Consider the following 19,099-nt stretch of genomic DNA (forward strand, 5'->3'; position numbering starts at 1 on the left):
TTTAACGATCTATTGTTAGTATTCTAGCTTGTATTTTTTAAACTGTTCTTGTAATACCAATGACGATGGTCTGCTATTTCCAGACCGAAATATTTGGTTAAATAAATATCTTTCTTGTGATTACGTGATTATATCATTTAATTTACACAAAAATGAAATTATTGATCTAAAAGAAAAAAAATGTCTGAACTGTTATTTTAATGGCTAATATAGCCTATTTTCATTTAGGAGTGTCCCTTTCTTGCAATGTCATTGGCTCTTTATTCAAATCTTAGGGCATTACTGAAGTGTTATAAAACTAATAAAAAAATATATAATAACATAGGAGGGATAATTCAGACATACCTTTTTTGGATGTTGTTTTCTGTCTCCTTATTCTGGCGATATGCATTCATCTGCTGTTAAAGGAATGGAGTTTTGGGAAAGTGGGGGTAAAGTAATGTAGGGGAATTATTTTGAATAAAACCCGGGTTTTTTAAAATGTATATTATTATTATTATTAAGGGTGGGTAGACAGCGTTTGTGGGGGATGAGAGAGAAGGATCAGAAGATAGAAATTATTTTTTGGGGAGAAGAGGAGGGATTGATGGGAAAAAGGCAGAGGAGGGAGTAATGGGAACCATTTTGACAGTGTGTCGTCTTCGGAACTCGGGGAAGTGGAGGCTATGTCGTGTGTCAGCTAGGTGTTTCTGTCTTTGGTGTGCTTGTGTTGTCTCCTATTGGTCGGAGTCGTGACCTAATTTTTATGTTATGGAGCTTTCAACTCTGAGATTATGTAGGGTCAGTGGACATCTATTGAGTTTTTGTCACATTTTATGGCTGTCGTTTCCAATATTCTAAGCATTGTTTCATTGTCTTGTGTCTAATATAATGCCCTTGATTTGCAGAGTATGTTTCTCTTTTTCTGAACTGTACTTTTGTTCTAGAATAAAGAATGCTCAGTATCAAACATATTGCTTTCATCTTTTTGCATGTGGTGAAGTAACAGAAAACCAAAGTTTCACTTACAGTGCATAAAGGACAGTTACTGCTGGCAACTTTCTGTATTTGTCAGTTTGTTTTCGCAAAATGAATACAGTTTAAATTGTGCAGTTGACACAGGTTTATAGAAGAAGAAAAATAAATATATTTCTTAACCATATGAGTGAATGGTTGTTCTTGTGTGTGCTTATATTCACATATTTGTTTGTATGCATCCTGTATTAATTTTAAGAAGCTAATATTTCACATTCAAAACAAATGTACAGGTTATTTTTCTCTATGCATTATTTATTCTTATAAATAATGCATAGAGAAATATTTAATAAAATAAATATTTAAAAAAATGATCCCAAATTATTGTATTATTCAGATTGTTTTATATCAGAAATTCAGAAAAAAATGAAAATATCTAACATTTTGCTTACTTGGCATCAGATAATGTTTATTTGTCAAATAATAATAGTTATTTTTTTTGAAATATGGTTCTATAGCATTTTACTTAATTACAGGGGAAAAATATTTGTTTAATAAGAATGATTATCATAAATATACCTAAATTATGTTTTCATTTTGTGTTGACAAAATAATGTTTCATTTTGTTTTTCTGCAACTGGTATCAAATTATGAAGTAGTGTAGTCACTATAAACTATGCAAAGCATTTTAACTGTTTCAGAAGTAACTGACAACAGAAAAACTTTATTTATCGGCCTGATTACATTTACATATTTCAGCAGAACATTGTATATCTTTGGAATTATGGCTTATGAATGCCAGTAGAAGTAGTATAAATTGCTATAGAACCAACAGGTATTAACAACATGGTAGCTAATTTCATATTGCTTGTTGAATTATTACTATTTTCCTAATCAGTATAAAAGAAGATTGTAAAGCAAATTTCACTTCTGCAGTCAAAAGGATTGCAAAATTTATTATTCTTAAAGAATGTATATGCATGTAACTATCAATCAGTAAGCTTTCATACTAAATACAAGTTAATTAGCTGATGTGATATTATATCACTGGTGGTATAAGATCATAGGTGGAATATAACGGAACCTGTACTCTTGTCATGCTCTAAGTATGGAAATCAAGTGTAGGAAAGTGTGAGCATGTTTACATAATATCCAGTACTGCCCACCATAGAGAGGTAGCTGGCATAAAATGCATTATCATTCGACTGACTTCAGAGGATGAAACCAAAGTAAAAAGATCAGAAGACTATAAAATTCTAATGTTCTTAGTTATTATAAATGTTGCATTGTAATGCATTTAGAGAGGTTGAAGGCAGAAATGACCAACTTTGGGATTGGATCTAAGACCATGTACATGCATAAATCTTAGAAGGCTTTGGGAGATTTGTATATATCTGTATGTAATCTATTTCTCTTTGTTTGACTTCTGTTGTTTTGAGTTAAAATTTTAAGAGAGATGGAGTATACAGTTAAATATATCCTTACTAAGCTATAAAATGGAGAATATCACTCCACTTCCCCAAAAAACATACCCTCACCATTGTTTCTCCCTCCCTCTCCGTCTCCTTATACTACTTCTTGTGCTCTTGCAGAATAGGGGCACAGGGGGGCAAGATTATTTATTAGCTGTCATAAAAGTCTCCTAATCCTTACCATTAGGTTTAGTCCAGTATACTATCCAGCAGCTAATCTTCAGAGTAATCATTTTAAAGCTGTGCCCTCAAGGGGAAGAAATGTTAGGTCTCTCAATTATATTTGATATAATTCTGAAAACATCACTCACAAAGTAATTGCTAGTTACCTACAGTTAATTTGTTAGCTACTTGAAAGATGCTTATTGCATTCAGTTTTATGCATGAAAGTCAGTTATATCTTTTTGACTCTATTTATGTATAGTTGCCGCTTAGTATAGCAAACTCATCAATATAAACAAACTGCCAAAAATTTTTGACCGGAACTCTATAGGTATGCTGCTATACTGAATGAAATTCACTATAGCAAATTATCCACTATAACAAACTCATGAGGTTCACAAGAATTGACTGGATCTATGTCTTTTTGCTAGTGCATTTAATTAATTGGTACTAAGAAAGGTATTAGACATCACTATTTGTTGATCAGTAGAGCTTACAACATCTGTTCTGTCCACTTTATTTTCTAGCATAATCAAAAACTTTGCCAATCAAGTCTGCAGGTTAAACGTACAAAAGACCTCCTTTAGTCTGTCTCTGCTGTAAAGAACTTACATCCCTATCCTGTCATCAGTAAATTTGGATACATGAGCATCCAGTCATATTCATTAGGCAGATTATTTTAGTACTACAAGATCAATTTTCCTCTCTCCTCCCGCTGCTTCAGTCTCAGTAACTCAGATATTACCTTACACGCATCTTTACTTGTATGTCATAACTGGAAGTGCCACTTTGACTTTGGAAAACATTAGAAATAATAATTATTTCAGTTATTGTATCTCTGCAGTATTGTCTTCCTTTTTTTTATAATCGAAAATGAACATATAAGCTTGAAAAGGCTTACTATTTTGTTAATTCTAAGTGGCTGGCCATGCTAATCATATAACATATCTGTTGCATAATTTATTCCATGGACATGATAAATAATTTATTACTTGTTACTTTAAGGCTAAAGGAATGAATACAAGAGGAGTTATGCGTCGTCTTCTGCAGAATTACTGTCGCAGTAAGGTAAAATGTTTTAAATTATAAAAAAAATTTTTTTAATTAACGAATTGCAAGAACAAATTACTATACTCGAAATAGAATATGATTGTACTTGGCAACATTAGTATTTTTTTTTTAATGAAGATTTTTTTATCCTTTAATATGGTTATGAATTTTTTTTAGTGATGATAAAACAAAAATGTTTCATTGTTTACAATTTTTTTCATAAATTAGTATGTCATAGAGTCATTAGAGTTCTCGTGCAAGATTTCACTCAACCAGTATATATCTTCTTGAATCCTAAGCTCATTCACTCCTAGTACAGGTATCCCTTGCTTAACACAGGATTTGATTAATGCAGCAAAATTAATTGCTGCAATCCCTTGATATGCATGGCAAGAATTTTGATTAATGTGCCTTTAACCCTGCGGAGCTCTCAGCTGATCTGACAGATGCATGCAAAATGTTTAATATAAATATTCGTACACAATTCAGTGTATAGCTTGGAGGTCATGAGTAGCTGTGCATTCATATGTTACGAGTGATATTCTGCACTGTTTTTTGCTGTCAGTTTGGTTTAACACGTAAAGGTTTGTGATATTTGACAGTAAATTGTATCTGAGAGATACTGCAACCTCCGATGTCAGTAGAGTATGGTTTAGTTGTTTTTTTTTCAATTCTTTGTTCAATAATTTCTAGATTGTAACTGAAAATAAATTAACCATCATATATTACTGAAATAGAGAGCCAAAGGTTTATTTATCATACATGTCCTCTAGGAGATGTGCTTTACATTATGGAAAATACTAAGGAAAGTGATCTGGAGCTTACTCCACCTTTACTATGAGTTGCCCATAAGGTTGCTTATGCTTGCATCCGCCGAAACTTTTAGTTTCTATATATTCAGCACGAAACTCTTGTAGTTTCTATATTCGACTGTGAAATAATGTTGGATTCCATATCCACTTAATTTATACCATCATGCAGTGTTTTTTCTTTATGTTTTATTGCTTTTGCCAAGGTCTGGAGAGTCATTTTGCTTGTTATCGTAGAATTTATGCTGATAAGAAAAAAAACTAAAACTGTTCAAACGACTCTTGATAACTTCTTTTGATAAAAAAATTGCAGTAAATAATGTAGGTAGAAGCATTTATTAAACATTTACTTTGTATTCATTTCTTTATCTTTCCTTAAAGAGTACCATATGCATGCTACTCTTTAAGGAAAGAAGTAGGGCTGACAGGGCTCTAGCCTGGGGGCCCGTCTTGTTGGGTCAGCCAGTTAAGTGAGACTAACAAAAGACAAAAAGATACTTTATAAAATAAGAATGAATATGTGCTGAGAAGGACTACTAGCTTTTTGCAATCGTTTCCAACCCCCCCTTATCCATCTTTTCAAACTTATGGTTACGCTTCTGAACTTCCAAATCGAAAGGATTTACTTTGGTTTTCGGTTTTCGTTCTTCCATCTCGCTTTCTATGCATGCCGTCGTTTCAGTGCCGACGCTGCTACGGATGCTGAGAGATTTTTATTTTATTCATAAAAGAGAAAGCTTTATTTGATAGTTTTAATAGGTTAAGTTGATCTCAAGAAACTGAAAATTTTCTACAAAAGTCTTTATTTGAGAAGGATTTGTCTTATTTGATTAAAATTTTGTTAGTTAGTAAAAGAAAATATAAAGCTTTTTTAGTTGATTTTTTTGTATGAAACAAACTTAATTTTTTTTTTCCAGATCATACAAATTTGAGACATTAAAAATATTTAAATAAATTGCTCTCAAGCAAGCAAAGACGTTCTAGTATAAATAAAATCCCGATCTCTGATTCAAAGTACAAACATAAGTCCGGAGCTCAGAAGAGGAAACTTAAATTCGAGAGAGAGAAAATCGAAAGCATCACAAGGTCATCAATTGATAACCAAATTTTTAAAATCTGAAAATGAAAAGGACATAGTTCCCAGTACTGATCATAGCGAAGGTGGTGATAATGTTTGTGACATTGAAATCCAAACAGAATGTCAATGTCAAATCGAAACTCTTAAAGCAGTCAAAAGTCAAGCGACTGTTACATGTGAACCTCTTGCAACTGAAGAAAAGGCTGCAAGTGAAAAACCTGCAGGAGGAGTGACTATGAAAGAATATGATACAGTTGATGCTTCAGTTGCAGGACCTGTTGAAAAATCTGATATAAAATATGATGACCCTAGTATTTGGCCCAGAGTAATCTCAAACAACATGCGGCAAGAGATAGTACGAACTCTCAGCTTTCAAGAATTCCAAAAGATTTATAAGGAATTGCCAAGAGATCTTAATGGTATGAAATTTCAAGATTTTTTGCTCTATACGAAAACGAAAGATGAAAGAACAAGAGAACATTTTCCAAGAGAATGGTTAACATGGGGTGTATCAAAAGAAAATCTTTATTGTCTACCATGTCGTATTTTTTGCGACTGTAATAACGAAAACTTAAGCAGTTTAGCCCAAGAAGGATTTCGCCTAGATATAAGCATTGGAAAAAGTTGTATGGTGTTGCCTCTTCACGAAAATAGTGCCGAACACAGAAAACAATATCTGGCTTGGAAATCCATTTTGCAGTCATTGAAAGGACATGGAATCGATAAAGACTTACAACTACAAATTCAATATGAAACAAATAAGTGGAGAGCACTTTTGCAACTGATTGTAGATGTAACGTTATTTTTATCATCCAGAGGTTTAGCATTTCAAGGAGAGAACACGAAGATTGGAGATGTTCATAATGGGAATTTCTTAGGTGTATTAGATATAGCCAAGAACGACTTAATCCCCTAGCAATTTTGTGCATTGAAAATGATTTGGCTAAGCTTTTGTGTTATCATTTAAACCAATTGATCCTAAACCCTGTAGAGCAATGTGTTGTCCTTAACAACGTAGGGGGCATGCCAAAAATCCAGGCCTGGGGGCCCTGACCATATGAAACAAATTATTAATACAATAATCGATCATGGACGAATTGTAATTTTTACCATCGATTATTAAATTTGATTAACGCGATTTTGATATACGCGGTAACATCGAGGGATTAATTAACCGCGTTAATCGAGGGATACCTGTATTTGCAACATGTTCCATTCAGTAATGCATGTTGTGAATGTCTAGGGATGGCTACTTGTTCTCCTTATCTTGCTATTCATTCTATGCATTCCTCTTCATTATTAATTCTATTGAATTTCCTCATCAACTTAACATGTATTTTCTTTCTATTCACCAAGCTGTATAATTCTTAAAAAACTTTTTAAACTTCTCTCTATATCTAATATTCCAGAGTCCTGATATTGCCTTAGTTACTTATCTCTTGACCTTTCAGAGTTTCCTCATCAAAATAGAAACTAGGTGTTTAAATTTGCATACAGTAGTCCTGTCGTCTGATAAGGCCACAATATATCAATTATACAATGTTACAAAAGAATTGAAAAGGACAAATGACTAGGAGACCTGGACTGAAAGTCCATCTTGGAAATGACATACCTTTATAAGAGATTTTCAACTGAATGTGAGTCAGCCTGTCTCATAGAGCAGTACTGTGAGAGATAATGATGAGAGAAGAAGAATGCAAGATGGACAGGAGAGAGAGAATCAGAGTGGACAGAGATGCACAGTATAAAAATAGTTAATATTGGAAGTAGTAGTGTATGCATGGGAATGGTTAGCATAAAAATTTAATGGCCAAGGATATAAGGAAGGTAGTTGAGTCTGAGGAAATATATAAGTAGTGATAAAGGCAATTGGAAATGGTTAGGTATGGGGAAATTACAGCCAACAAGTGGCATGAGTAGGATATAGATCTAAAAGACTTGTTATAGATCTAAAAGTAAAAATGACTTTAAAAAAAATTAAAAAGTTAAATTGCTATGCTTATTTAAAATGTCAGGACCATCAGAAATAAGGGAGATTGAATGGTTTCAATAGTTTTGTTCACCCAAAAGTTGTTAGAATAAGTGAACCATGGTTGGTTGGTTGGATAAGGATGATATCCTAACAGGAATAGAAATGGAAGGACATGTTTTTTGTAAAGATGAAAATGACAAGAAGAGAGTGCTGCTGGTGATAACAGGCAAATTACGTCCACACAAAGTGATGATGCAAGAGGGAAATTTTTTTGAGTCCATATGGTGTGAAGTGGAGATTGACTGGAAGAGATATTGAGTCCAATGCTACTATATGCCTAGGAATTTGGAGGGTAGCGATGAAGAAATGTAGAAGCAACTTGGTTTAGTGAACAAAGGAATACTGGTTGTTATAGGTGATTTTAATTATGGTAATATTGATTGGAATGAAGAGATAGCATTTGGGAATAAGGAAAATTAATTCTTGAGAGACAGCTATCTTAGGCAGTATGTGAAAGGAAGGGCATGTGAGGATTGAGAGTCTTAGATCTAATTATTTCATTGGAGGATGTGATTGTGATGTCACATTTCCCCAATTTAATGAGAGTGACCATGAGATGATCACCTGGGTTCGTGGCCAGCAATATGAAGACTTCTGTGAGGAAAGGATATATGTGGAACTACAAAGATGATGATTATAAGAAACTTAGGAGACAAGTTGGAGTTATAGCATTGAATAAGAAGTTAAGTGAACGGGAGATAAACGTTATATGGGAACTGATCAAGAGGTATTTAATGTCGATGTGTGAATGTATTTTGAAGGTCAGAAAAAAGGCCGAAGAAGGTAGGTGTCAAGTGATGAAGAAGGAACTGAGTATTAAATCTGGAAGAAGGCAGCACTGGAGGAAGCATAAAATGGCTAATGGTAATAATCAATTGCATTGAGAGTGTAAAGAGCAGGCAGAGAAGATGACTCAGTTGGTAAGGGCAGCAAACGTGCCATATGAGCAGAAATTAGCAAATTAGGCACCAAAAAAAAAAAAAAAAAGTGAGTTTTTCTGATATGTGGAAGTAGAAAGGAGAATGATAATGGTAAGGTAATGTTAATGAATGAAGGTGGTGGAAAGGTAATTGCTGCATAGTTAAGGTATTCAGTGAAAAATTTATAGGTTTCATCCTCATCAATGTGAAATCATAAGAAGCTCAAGTGTGTAGGGGAAATAGGAGAGGATTGCTTAATTGTGAGCTAGCAGGAAGAATTAAATTAAGGAATTCATGAATCAAATAACCTTGATGTCGATAAACAACAGGATTTGATAACATATTACCACATGTCTTAAAAGAATGTTCTAGGGAGTTGGCAGTATCATATCAATGCCTGTTTAACAAGTCTTATAACAGCACAAGTCCTGAGTGAGTGGAAAGAAGGTAAAATTGTTCCGCTGCATTAAGGTGGTGATGAGGCTAAAACTTATAGGCCAGTTTGTACATCTGGAGTTGTGGTTAAGGTATTGGAGAGATTGGTGAGAATTGGGATAGAGAAATGGTTGATAACACTATTTTTTTTATCTATGATTGCCAACATGGGTTTGTTAAATGAGTCATTCTGGTGCTTATTCATTGGCTATTCATAACTGTATTTTTTAAGAAAATTACAATGTTGACTAAAATAAATTTAATTAATGGTTCATATATTTCAGCAAAGTCAAATTGCCATCAGCAAGGATCAAAATATAATAAAATATGTGCTGCAGGCACTACACTAAGTAATGAGGCTGAAGCATGTCAACTAAGAGTAAGCCTAAAGTCCTAATTAGCATCCTTGGCTGTTGGGTTGTAGTAAAGAGGACGAGAGCTTCCCAAATATGGGTCAGTTTAATGCAACCAAATTTGCTTAGGTTAAGGCAGAATCAGATTCAAGGAAAATTCTTTTTGTATTTATATTTGCTGTGATGGAGTAGAGTAGACTTCTCCAGTGTATCCTATGCCATATGTCCAAAGCATTGTCAGCAAGTCTTGAGTGGCTGCAGTGGCAAAAATGATATATTCCTTATGTTCAGCAATTCTGATGCTGGCTGTTCTGCCTGTTTGGTCATAGTAGATTAGTTTACAACTACAAGGGAACACTTGGCAGGTGTAGTGGGTGAGGCTGATCTTTGGTGGAGCAGATAATTATTTATTATTATTGCATGGGCACCTTCATAGAGTCCTAAGATCCCCATCATGGGAGGTCCAGACTATCAACACAATATCGTACCTCTCCTTGAAACCATTAACAGACAAGCACTCACATTCCATTCATTCACCATTCTCCAAGTGAATGAATCTAGTCCTCATGCCCTAACCCAGCTTCCCAGGATGACTTATTGTTCTGTCTCCTCTAGCCAAGTATTGAAACATTTCCCCTGCATCATTCCTATAAAAGCCTTTAAGTAACTTAAATGGTTCTATCATATCTCCTTCCCCTTTTCAAATATCAACCGACTTTTGCAATCCACAGACCACTCACTATCTTGGTCACTTACCTCTGAATTTTCTCCACCACTTACTCATCCCCAAGAAAACCCGATGACCAGACCTGAGCACAGTAATCCAGATGAGGTCATATCAACGCTTTATAAAGAGAAATGATAACGCCCTTATCTTCGCTTGTTAGTGTGTTCTTCAATAACCAAGTAATCCTGAGCTACTGAGGCTACTTTAGTAATATGCCCTCTAAACTTCGACTCTCTGTCTACTACTATCCCCAAATCTCTATCTTCATCAGTTTCCTCAAGTACATCTCCCTGAAGATGATAAACAGCTTGTAATCTTTGTGTCCCAAAATGCATAACAATCCATTATGTTTTGCCCATACCGTTAGCCTATTTAAATCATCCTGCAAGCTCTCTACATCATCTTGATTAACTATTACTCTACCCAACTTTGCATCATCAGCAGACAACTGAGTATCTCCCTTCAGATTATTTCTATATCATTTATGTACAAATTAAACAGCAGTGGTCCAAGTGCGTAGCCCTGCTTTACACCACTAGTCACCTGCATTGTCCTGAATTCTGCTCCTCCATTTACTACTTTTTAGCATCTGTCCATCAGCCACCCTTTTATCCATATCACCAGTTTCCTGTCCATTCCCATTTGTTGCAGTTCGTGTAACAGAGTTCTGTGTTGTATCCTGTTACAAAAAATGTAAAATCCAGCAGTATCGTCATATAGCCATTCCTTTAACCAACTCAGTTGTCACTTTATTATAAAAAAGTTAGTAGATTACTAAGGCATGGCTGGCAGTTCATGTTGCCCATCATAGCATATCATATTCTTATTCAGCCATTCCTAATTCTCTTTTTGACCAACTTTTCCAGTACTTTTACTGCACTCCTGAGATACTAATTGATCTATAATTTTCTGCCAGAGACTTAGATACTCCTTTATGCAAAGGAACTATTTTTCCCTCTGCCCCTTCAAGTTGCCTCCTTCACTCTCTTGGAACTTTGCCAGAGGCTGAAACTTAAATTAAAATTAAACTTGAACATTCTCGTAAAATGCAAGCTGACATCCAGTCCAATCCCACAGCTGTATTTGCATTCAGATGTCAGATTTGATGAGTTTTGTGATGAGCCTCTGACTCCATGGAGATAGACATGGCAAAAAGAAGGGTGGGAGGAATGATGTGGGAAGATGTTTTCATCCTGAGACACAAACGAATTGACTAAAAGATGCATATTTTGAGGATATGGTAGATTATATAGATAGGATTAACTGTTACATTAATTAGGTTTATATGAAGCCAAGGGGTGCTTAAGAGGCAAAGCTGTATAACTGAGAGGAGACCTCCACATAGTCTTTAAAGGAATGCGAAGAACCAACCAGGGCTTCTGACTTAATGTCCAATCCTCACCTTCTCGTGGTGCACCCTGTTGGATATCTACCTGGATACTGAACGAAAGGATAGGCACGCAATTTGGGATTTAGCCAACCAAATTGTATTCTTATTGGTTTAAACCAATATAGAAATTGATGGTACAACACAACAAAATTTCATGCCAGCTATGTAATATCACCAGGGAACCAGGGCGAACAGCGAAAAGTCAGCTACTGGAACAAATCTGAAAGCACACCCCCAACTCAATATCACCAGGGTTAAAGACTGGTACTATCAACATAAGAAGCCTGAATGGCAAAGAAATGGAGCTAGCTGAGGAATTAGATAAGTACCAGATCGACATAATAGGGGTAACTGAAACAAAAAAAGACAAAAACTGGTGAGATCTTTCTGAGCAATAAATACAAATTGTTATATGCAGGCAATGACAATCAAGGAAAAGAAAGAGTAGCCATAGTATTCAACACAAAATATGAGGCTAATCTTCTTGAATGGCAGTCAGTCTCAAGTAGAGTGATGTGGGCAAATATCAGAATGGGGAACTGGACAATGAGACTTATTTGTGCCTATGATCCCACAGAAGGTTCTACTAAGGTAGAAGTGGAGGAATTTTTTTGACGCTCTAGAAAAAGCAACTGACACAATGAAAAAGGAAAAATTGGTCCTTGTTGGGGATCTAAATAGCAAAGCAGCAAATGATTGTGAGACATACAAAAATATTTTGGGAAAATTTGGAGAAAAGAGCAAAGCTAATAATAATGGCAAATACCTGTTGGATTTCTGCTCAGGACATGGACTAGTTATTGCTAACACCATGTTCCAACATAAAAATATGCACAAATTCACATGGAGAAAAGAGCCGAGGAATAAGAAAAGTCTCATTGAATATGTTATTGTTGATAGTGATGTTTTCTCCCTGGTGTAGGACACCAGAGTGTACAGAGGATTTGAAATTGGAAGAGATCACTATTTACTCTTGAGCAGAATAAAATTGAATTTCATATTGAAAAGAATAACATGTAAGAAAGTTTTAAAGCGAATAAAAGTTGAGCAGCTCTCAGATATGAACTGTAGACTAAAATACACAAAGATTATTGACGAAAAAATGAAAGAGTTTGAGAACAGGAACCAATCCTTGGAAACTCAGTGGCAAACCTTGAAGAAAACCCTGATTGATTCTGCCAGAGAGGCATGTGGTGAGGTTGTCTGCAAGGATAGAAAAATCAGAACTCCAATGGTGGGCACATGAAGCTAAAGCGGCATTGAAGGAAAAGAAGAAAGCATATCAAAAGTTCCTGGCAAATAAGTCAGCTTGTGCTCTTAAAGAATACAGAGACAAATGTAAGAAAGCCAAATACTGTGTAAAACTACGTAAACAAAAGTCATGGGAGGATTTTGGCAAGAACACAGAAAATAAATATCAAGAAGGTAGTGAGATATTCTGGAAGTTGTTGAAAAAGCTTAGAAATGGCGGATAGAGTGTTGTAAAAGGAGTTAGAGATGATAAAGGTTACATGAAAAAACAGGGGAAAAAGATATCCTTGAAGTATGGAGTAATTACTTCGAAAAATTGCTAAATGAAATGAGCAGTGATAGCACAGTTGTAAAAAACACTTAACAGGCATACCGTCAGGAATACATATCCATACTTGAAGTAGAAAAAAGCCATCAAAATCTTGAAATGTGGAAAGGCAGCAGGAGTAAATGATATTCGACCAGAAATGTTGAAGTATGGTTTTATAAAAGTCTTACAGTGGCTGCACTGCATAGTTCAGAAGGCCTGGACAGAGGGACGAATTTCCAATGATTGGAGTAGAGCTCTCATAGTACCCATATATAAAAGGGGAAATAAAACTGAATGTGAGAATTACAGAGGTATTTCCCTACTGAGTGTTCCTGGCAAGATTTATGCTGGTATATTTGAGAAACGGTTGAGAAGAATTGTGGAAGAAAAGCTTGGTGATGAACAAGCTGGATTCAGGCCAAATAGAGGCTGTCAGAATCAGATCTTCACTTTATTCCAAATAGTTGAGAAAGCATGTGAATATAAGAGAGAAGATATTCAATATACTACAGTTATATGGTGTCATTGGGGTATTATATCAAGCAATACTTAGTCTTTATTTGAGTTGCAAGTCAGCAGTTAGAATTGAAGGAAGTACAGAAAGGTGGTTTAATGTTAAATCTGGTGTCAGACAAGAATGTACATTATCCCCCTCTGTTATTCATTATCTATATGGATCACATTATGAAAGAAATTGGTATTAAACCTGATATCAGAATTGGAGATGTTAATATGTGCTCTTTGATTTATGCAGACGATGTTATACTTCTAAATAAATCCACTACAAGTTTGCATAATTCCCTGACTAAATTGAATAACTGTTGTAATAGATATGGTATGAAGGTCAGTAATAAAAAGATAAAGACAATGAAAATAGGTAGAATCGTTGAAAATGATGTCAACTGTGTTGTGAATGGAAAACCTGTTGAATAAGTAAAACATTTCAGCTACTTAGGCACGATTTTTAGTGAAGATAGTAATTTAAATATGGAAATAGACAACTGAATCAACAAAGCTGGTGTGATAAGAAGTCGATTGAATTCTAATATTCAATTCTCTTATTCCATGTGAATTAAATCTAATTCATATGGAATAAGAGAGAAATTAGTCAGAACACTAAATTAGATGTATACTAGACAGTGTCCAGTTTTAACTTATGGATCTGAGAGCTGGGTCAGAAGTAAAACACTTGAACAAAAACTAGAGACCGCAGATATGAGAGTCCTGAGAAAGATTAGAGGCATGAACAGATGGTATCAATGGCAATATCATATTAAAAACGAGGATATTAGGAAAAAACTAGATATTGTCAGCATCCAGGAATGCGTTAGTAGAGCTAATCTCAGGTGGTATGGTCACTTGAACAGAATGTGCGAGGAAAGATTAGCAAAGCAAGTGTTGTCTGCCAGGTTGGCAGCAAAATGACCGAGAGGAAGACCAAGATATAGGTGGATTGATACGGTACAAAGTGCCTTAGACGATAGAAATATAAGATCTGATAATGTCGGGGTCTTGACAAGTAACAGACTGATTTGGAGAAAAATTGTAGATAGGAAGTTGGTAATGATGTAAATTTTTCATGTAGTACTATCACATTCTGTACACCAGTTGAGGGTACATGTAAGGAATTTGATGATGAGAAGCCAAGTTACTTGGATGCAACATGTTGGTTACCCTAAATTGTTAAGTTGAAATCCTATGATATGTTATGATAATCCTGCCCATAAAGGATTGGCAGTCTTAAAGACCACCATCATTAGATGTTAGTGAAATAAGGGTTGCATGATCATGAAATCCTACTTTAGAGACTAAACATAATTTTTTTCAAGCCACTTCAGGGTTCGATTAAGCAGAGTATTGCTCATGAATGCCAAAGGAATTCATCTACCACTTAAAATGATATTTAGTTTTTTCTTAACTCCATATGAACTTAATTTCTTAATCTTTATCTCTCATTATAGTTTAAATTTGTTTTGGCATAATTTATCACTAAAATAAATTTAAACTTTTCAAAGAAAAATTGAAATATTTTAAGATTGTAATGAAATTTATTAAACTCAGTTTCATATTAATTTTATGTAGCAAGAACTTTTGCACATAAAAGTTCACCCTCAGTACAGGTTTTTGGCCTTGAGATTAATGTTATATTTTAAATATAAAAATACTGCTTATTGCTGACATGCATTTATCAGCATAGAGGAATATCAGCACTGTTCAAAATATCCTCCCTCATGCTTTTGAAGAAACATACTGCATCTACAAACAGTAGTTCATTTCACTATATTGTCAGGACAATGAGTTTTTATGCTGCGTACTTTATTTAAACATTAGTGGTTGAACAAAATATTTGCATTGTTTGGATTCAACACCATTGAAAACATGTCATTGTTGTTTCAATACCATCAATTTGCAAAAATATGTATTTTTTGTAGTAATAAAAATACGTTTTTCCCTTTATTATTTTTGATAGAATTTTGATAAAGCATATGAAATGAAAACTGAGTTTGAAAAGGAGGGATTTCTTATGTCACCAGCTATGCAGGCACAGATTATGGAACTGCATGTAACCAGCGGTAACCTAGAAGAGGCTTTAAATTGCAAAGACGTCTTGTAAGTGCAGCATGATTTATTAATTGTTTAGCTTTTAATTCATAATTGTTTTATCACATTGGAAATAAGCTATTGTGAAATATATTTTGAGGACTGTTCAGTTATGTTTGAACTAGCCTCAAAATATATTTTTTGTTATGGAAGACAGTCAATTTCACTCATCCTTTCATTTGGACTTTTCTATGTCTACTTTCTGTGCCCCCCCCCCCCCCCATTGACATAATGGACAAATAGTCCATTATGTCAAGATTTCCAGTAAATTCTGTTAATACTCTATCATCTCTTTTACCAATTTCACATAAAGCTTTCATCTGGTTCTTGTGAACTATTTCTGCAAAGTTCTCTTCATGATGATTTTGAATTGGCATCTTTGACACATCATCATAGAACTTTTCACTTACTTGGTGACTCGTAAACTTGAATGATCTTGTTATTTAATCAGATATGAAGTATCAGATTTTTGTATACCATCAGATTCCATGATATTGTCATTCAACACTTTGTTGACTAAGAAATCAACTCCAGTAGTTCTTTCCTTATCCTCACCTCTATAGCATAATTGTCACCATTTTCTTCTCCATTGCGTCTAGCTTCACACAATCCTAGACATCTCATTTTAGTTCTTGTGTTACTTCACTTAACTGTTTCATTGCTGAGAATTTAATGTTTATAGACCTAGTAATCTAGGTATTGTCAGCATCATATGTCTTTATGTTATATTGCTCTACTCAGTAAAAGTTGAAACTTGGTGGGAATAAGTTTATTTTATTCATCTCTAATTTCTCTTTGAAGTTTGGATCATAATTCCACATGCTGGTCCAGTGTGCAGCTTGGCTAGTGCAGTAATTTAACATGAAGTCACCATGTTCAACAGGTGAAAACCAGCATTTTACCCTCTGTCTGGGGATGAGTTCAATAGATAGGTTCGAGCTCCAGATATATAAACTCTAAGTGTATATAAATATAATATTGGGCTAGTAAATTGTTCATAAGTTCAGACATCTGTTAAAATGCTATCTCTTAAAAAAAAAAAAAAAAAAAAAAAAAAAAAAAAAAAAAAATTAACAACCACTTTCTTTCTTATTAAAAAAAAATGGCCACCTGTTACTATCCTACAGCATGATTAAATTTTGAAGCACAACAGGCCTTAATAAGTTAAGCTAACTGGCTTGGAAGTAATGAGTTTTCTGTCTTCCCTTGAATAAACATTCATATTTGAAAGAATGCGAAGAGAAGAGAGTACATATTAATACTTAGCAGAAAAAGCTGTCAAAAACTTGAAATATGGAAAGGCAGCTGGAGTAGATAATATTCTGACCAGAAATACTTAAGTATGTAGTATAAAAGTTTTGCAGTGGTGACATTGCATAATTCAGAGGGCCTGGTCAGAAGGCAGGAGTCCTCTGACCTTCTGAAAATAGACAAGAGCATAGAAAACTTCAGCTGCATTCTGAATAGAGATTCTTGAGAACAAGTAAAATATTTCAGCTATTTAGGCACAGTTTTAATGAAGATGGCAGGTTAAATATGAAAGTAAACAACAGAATAAGCAAAGTTGATATAGTAGATAGCCAGCAGAATAAATTTATATGGAATAAGAGAGAAATTAGCCAAAACACCAAACTAGCAGTATACAAGACAGTTTTCAAACCAGTTTTAAGTTATAGATCTGAGAGTTGGGTTAGAAATAAAGCACTTGATCAAAGACTAGAGATCACCGATATGAGGGTTCTGAGAAAAATTAGGGAAGTGAACCAATGACATCAATGGCAGAATCATATTTGAAATGAGGATATTAGAAAGGAACTTGACATTATTAGCATTCAAGAATGTGTCAGCAGAGTTAATCTAAGGTGATATGTCCACTTGAATAGAATGGGTGAAGAAATTTTAGCAAAACAGGTGTTTGATGTCAAGATGGCAGGAAGGAGAACCAGAAGAAGACCATGGTCTAATTCAATTGATTCAGTCATAAGTGCCTTAGAAGCACAAAATGTTAGATATGACAACATCAACTGCTGACAAGTAATAGACTGATTTGAATGAAAATTATTGATAGGAGATTAATACTAATGTAAACTTAATCATGTAGTATGGTAAATTTAGTTTAATCCTTTATCCAAGTGTAAGCAAACAAAGTTTGCACCTGAGGTATCTTCAGGACTCAGGCAACTCGTGGTGAAGGTGGACCAAGCTCTCATCACTCCTTGTCTTAGTATCTCCCATAATGCAAAGCACATCTCCTTGCGGACATGTATAATGCTGTGCATTAATGGAAGGGCCACTCCCCAGACCGGTCTCGTCAGTGGGTGCCAGACCTAGAAGTGGTGATACTAATGCAGAAGCAATGGAGAAGTCATATTTACCTATACCTTATTTATCATATTTACTTAATCATGTAGTACTGTCATAGTAACCTGAACATAGCAGGAAATTAATGATGATTTGAAGGCACTATAGCAATTTAGGTTTGACAACAGAATCTTATAATCTGTAGATTCTACAGTGTTGAGTTTGTGAGACTTAGTTAGTTCAATGTGATTCTAGTGTTCTATAACACCCTCTCCTATTAGTGATCCAGTTTAGTCAAAGTGGGACAGGGGGCTTGGTTAACTCCAAATAAAGTAATGTTGATTGAGGGATAGTAATAGTAGGCTGTATTTTTTAATATGTATGAAAGTGTAAATTAAAGATGCCAAGAAATTATATTCTTGGTTTAATCCTTTATCCAAGTGTAAGCAAACAAAGTTTGAAAAAAACAAAGTTTGAAAAAAACAAAGCATGCAACGTTATATTATATTCTTGGTTTAATCCTTTATCCAAGTGTAAGCAAACAAAGTTTGCATGTGAAGTAACTTCATGACTGAGCAACTCATATACAGAGGCTAATGACGTCACATCACTTGACTTAGTATTCCATAATGCAAAGCATATATCCTTACAGACATGTATAATGCTATGCATTATGGGAAGGGGCACTACCCAAACCGGTTTCACTATATAAGTGAAGGGAGGTCTCCAAAAACTCAGGCGATCTGAACAATCATTTTATTCAGCAGAGTCCCCACTCAGTATTTTAGTAATATGATGTGACACCTTTTGGCTACTTGTATATGGAAATATGACGTCTGCATTACTTCAACCTTGGTATCACTTCTGGATCCGGCTCTCACTAATGAGACCTCAACAAAGGTCGAAAAACTGGTCCGGGCAGTGATCCTCCCCATAATGCATAGCATTATACTGTCTGTAAGGATATGTGCTTTGCATTATGGGATACTAAAGCAAGTAATGTGAGTTCATTAGCCTCTATATATGAGTTACCCAGTTGTGACGTTACTTCATGGGCAAACTTTGTTTGCTTACACTTGGATAAAGAATTAAACCAGGAATATAATTTCCTTTCATTTATCTTTAATTTATAGTATAACCAAGTAGAAAAACTTTGAACAGATATGAAAGTGGTTAATTTTATTTTTAGAGCATGAACCCATTTAGAATCATTTAATACGAGCAATTAGCACTTTTCATGCATCAGTGACAGAA

The 19,099-nt window shown here is 34.6% G+C and overlaps 1 protein-coding gene across 1 annotated transcript in view; it reads left to right on the plus strand.

Annotated features, from left to right (window-relative positions):
- The window catches only part of LOC150102216 (leucine-rich PPR motif-containing protein, mitochondrial-like), a 394,112-nt gene that overhangs the window by 210,388 nt on the left and 164,625 nt on the right, over window positions 1-19,099 (plus strand). The window contains exons 21-22 of the mRNA XM_090399109.1: window positions 3,594-3,656; window positions 15,414-15,553. Of these exons, the coding sequence (XP_090255235.1) occupies window positions 3,594-3,656; window positions 15,414-15,553 (203 nt within the window). The remainder of the gene's footprint in view (window positions 1-3,593; window positions 3,657-15,413; window positions 15,554-19,099) is intronic.

The sequence above is a fragment of the Typopeltis vanoorti genome, chromosome 10 (assembly GCF_054136105.1).
Source record: "Typopeltis vanoorti isolate ZY-2024b chromosome 10, IOZ_Tvanoo_1.0, whole genome shotgun sequence".
NCBI classification, from domain to species: domain Eukaryota; kingdom Metazoa; phylum Arthropoda; class Arachnida; order Uropygi; family Thelyphonidae; genus Typopeltis; species Typopeltis vanoorti.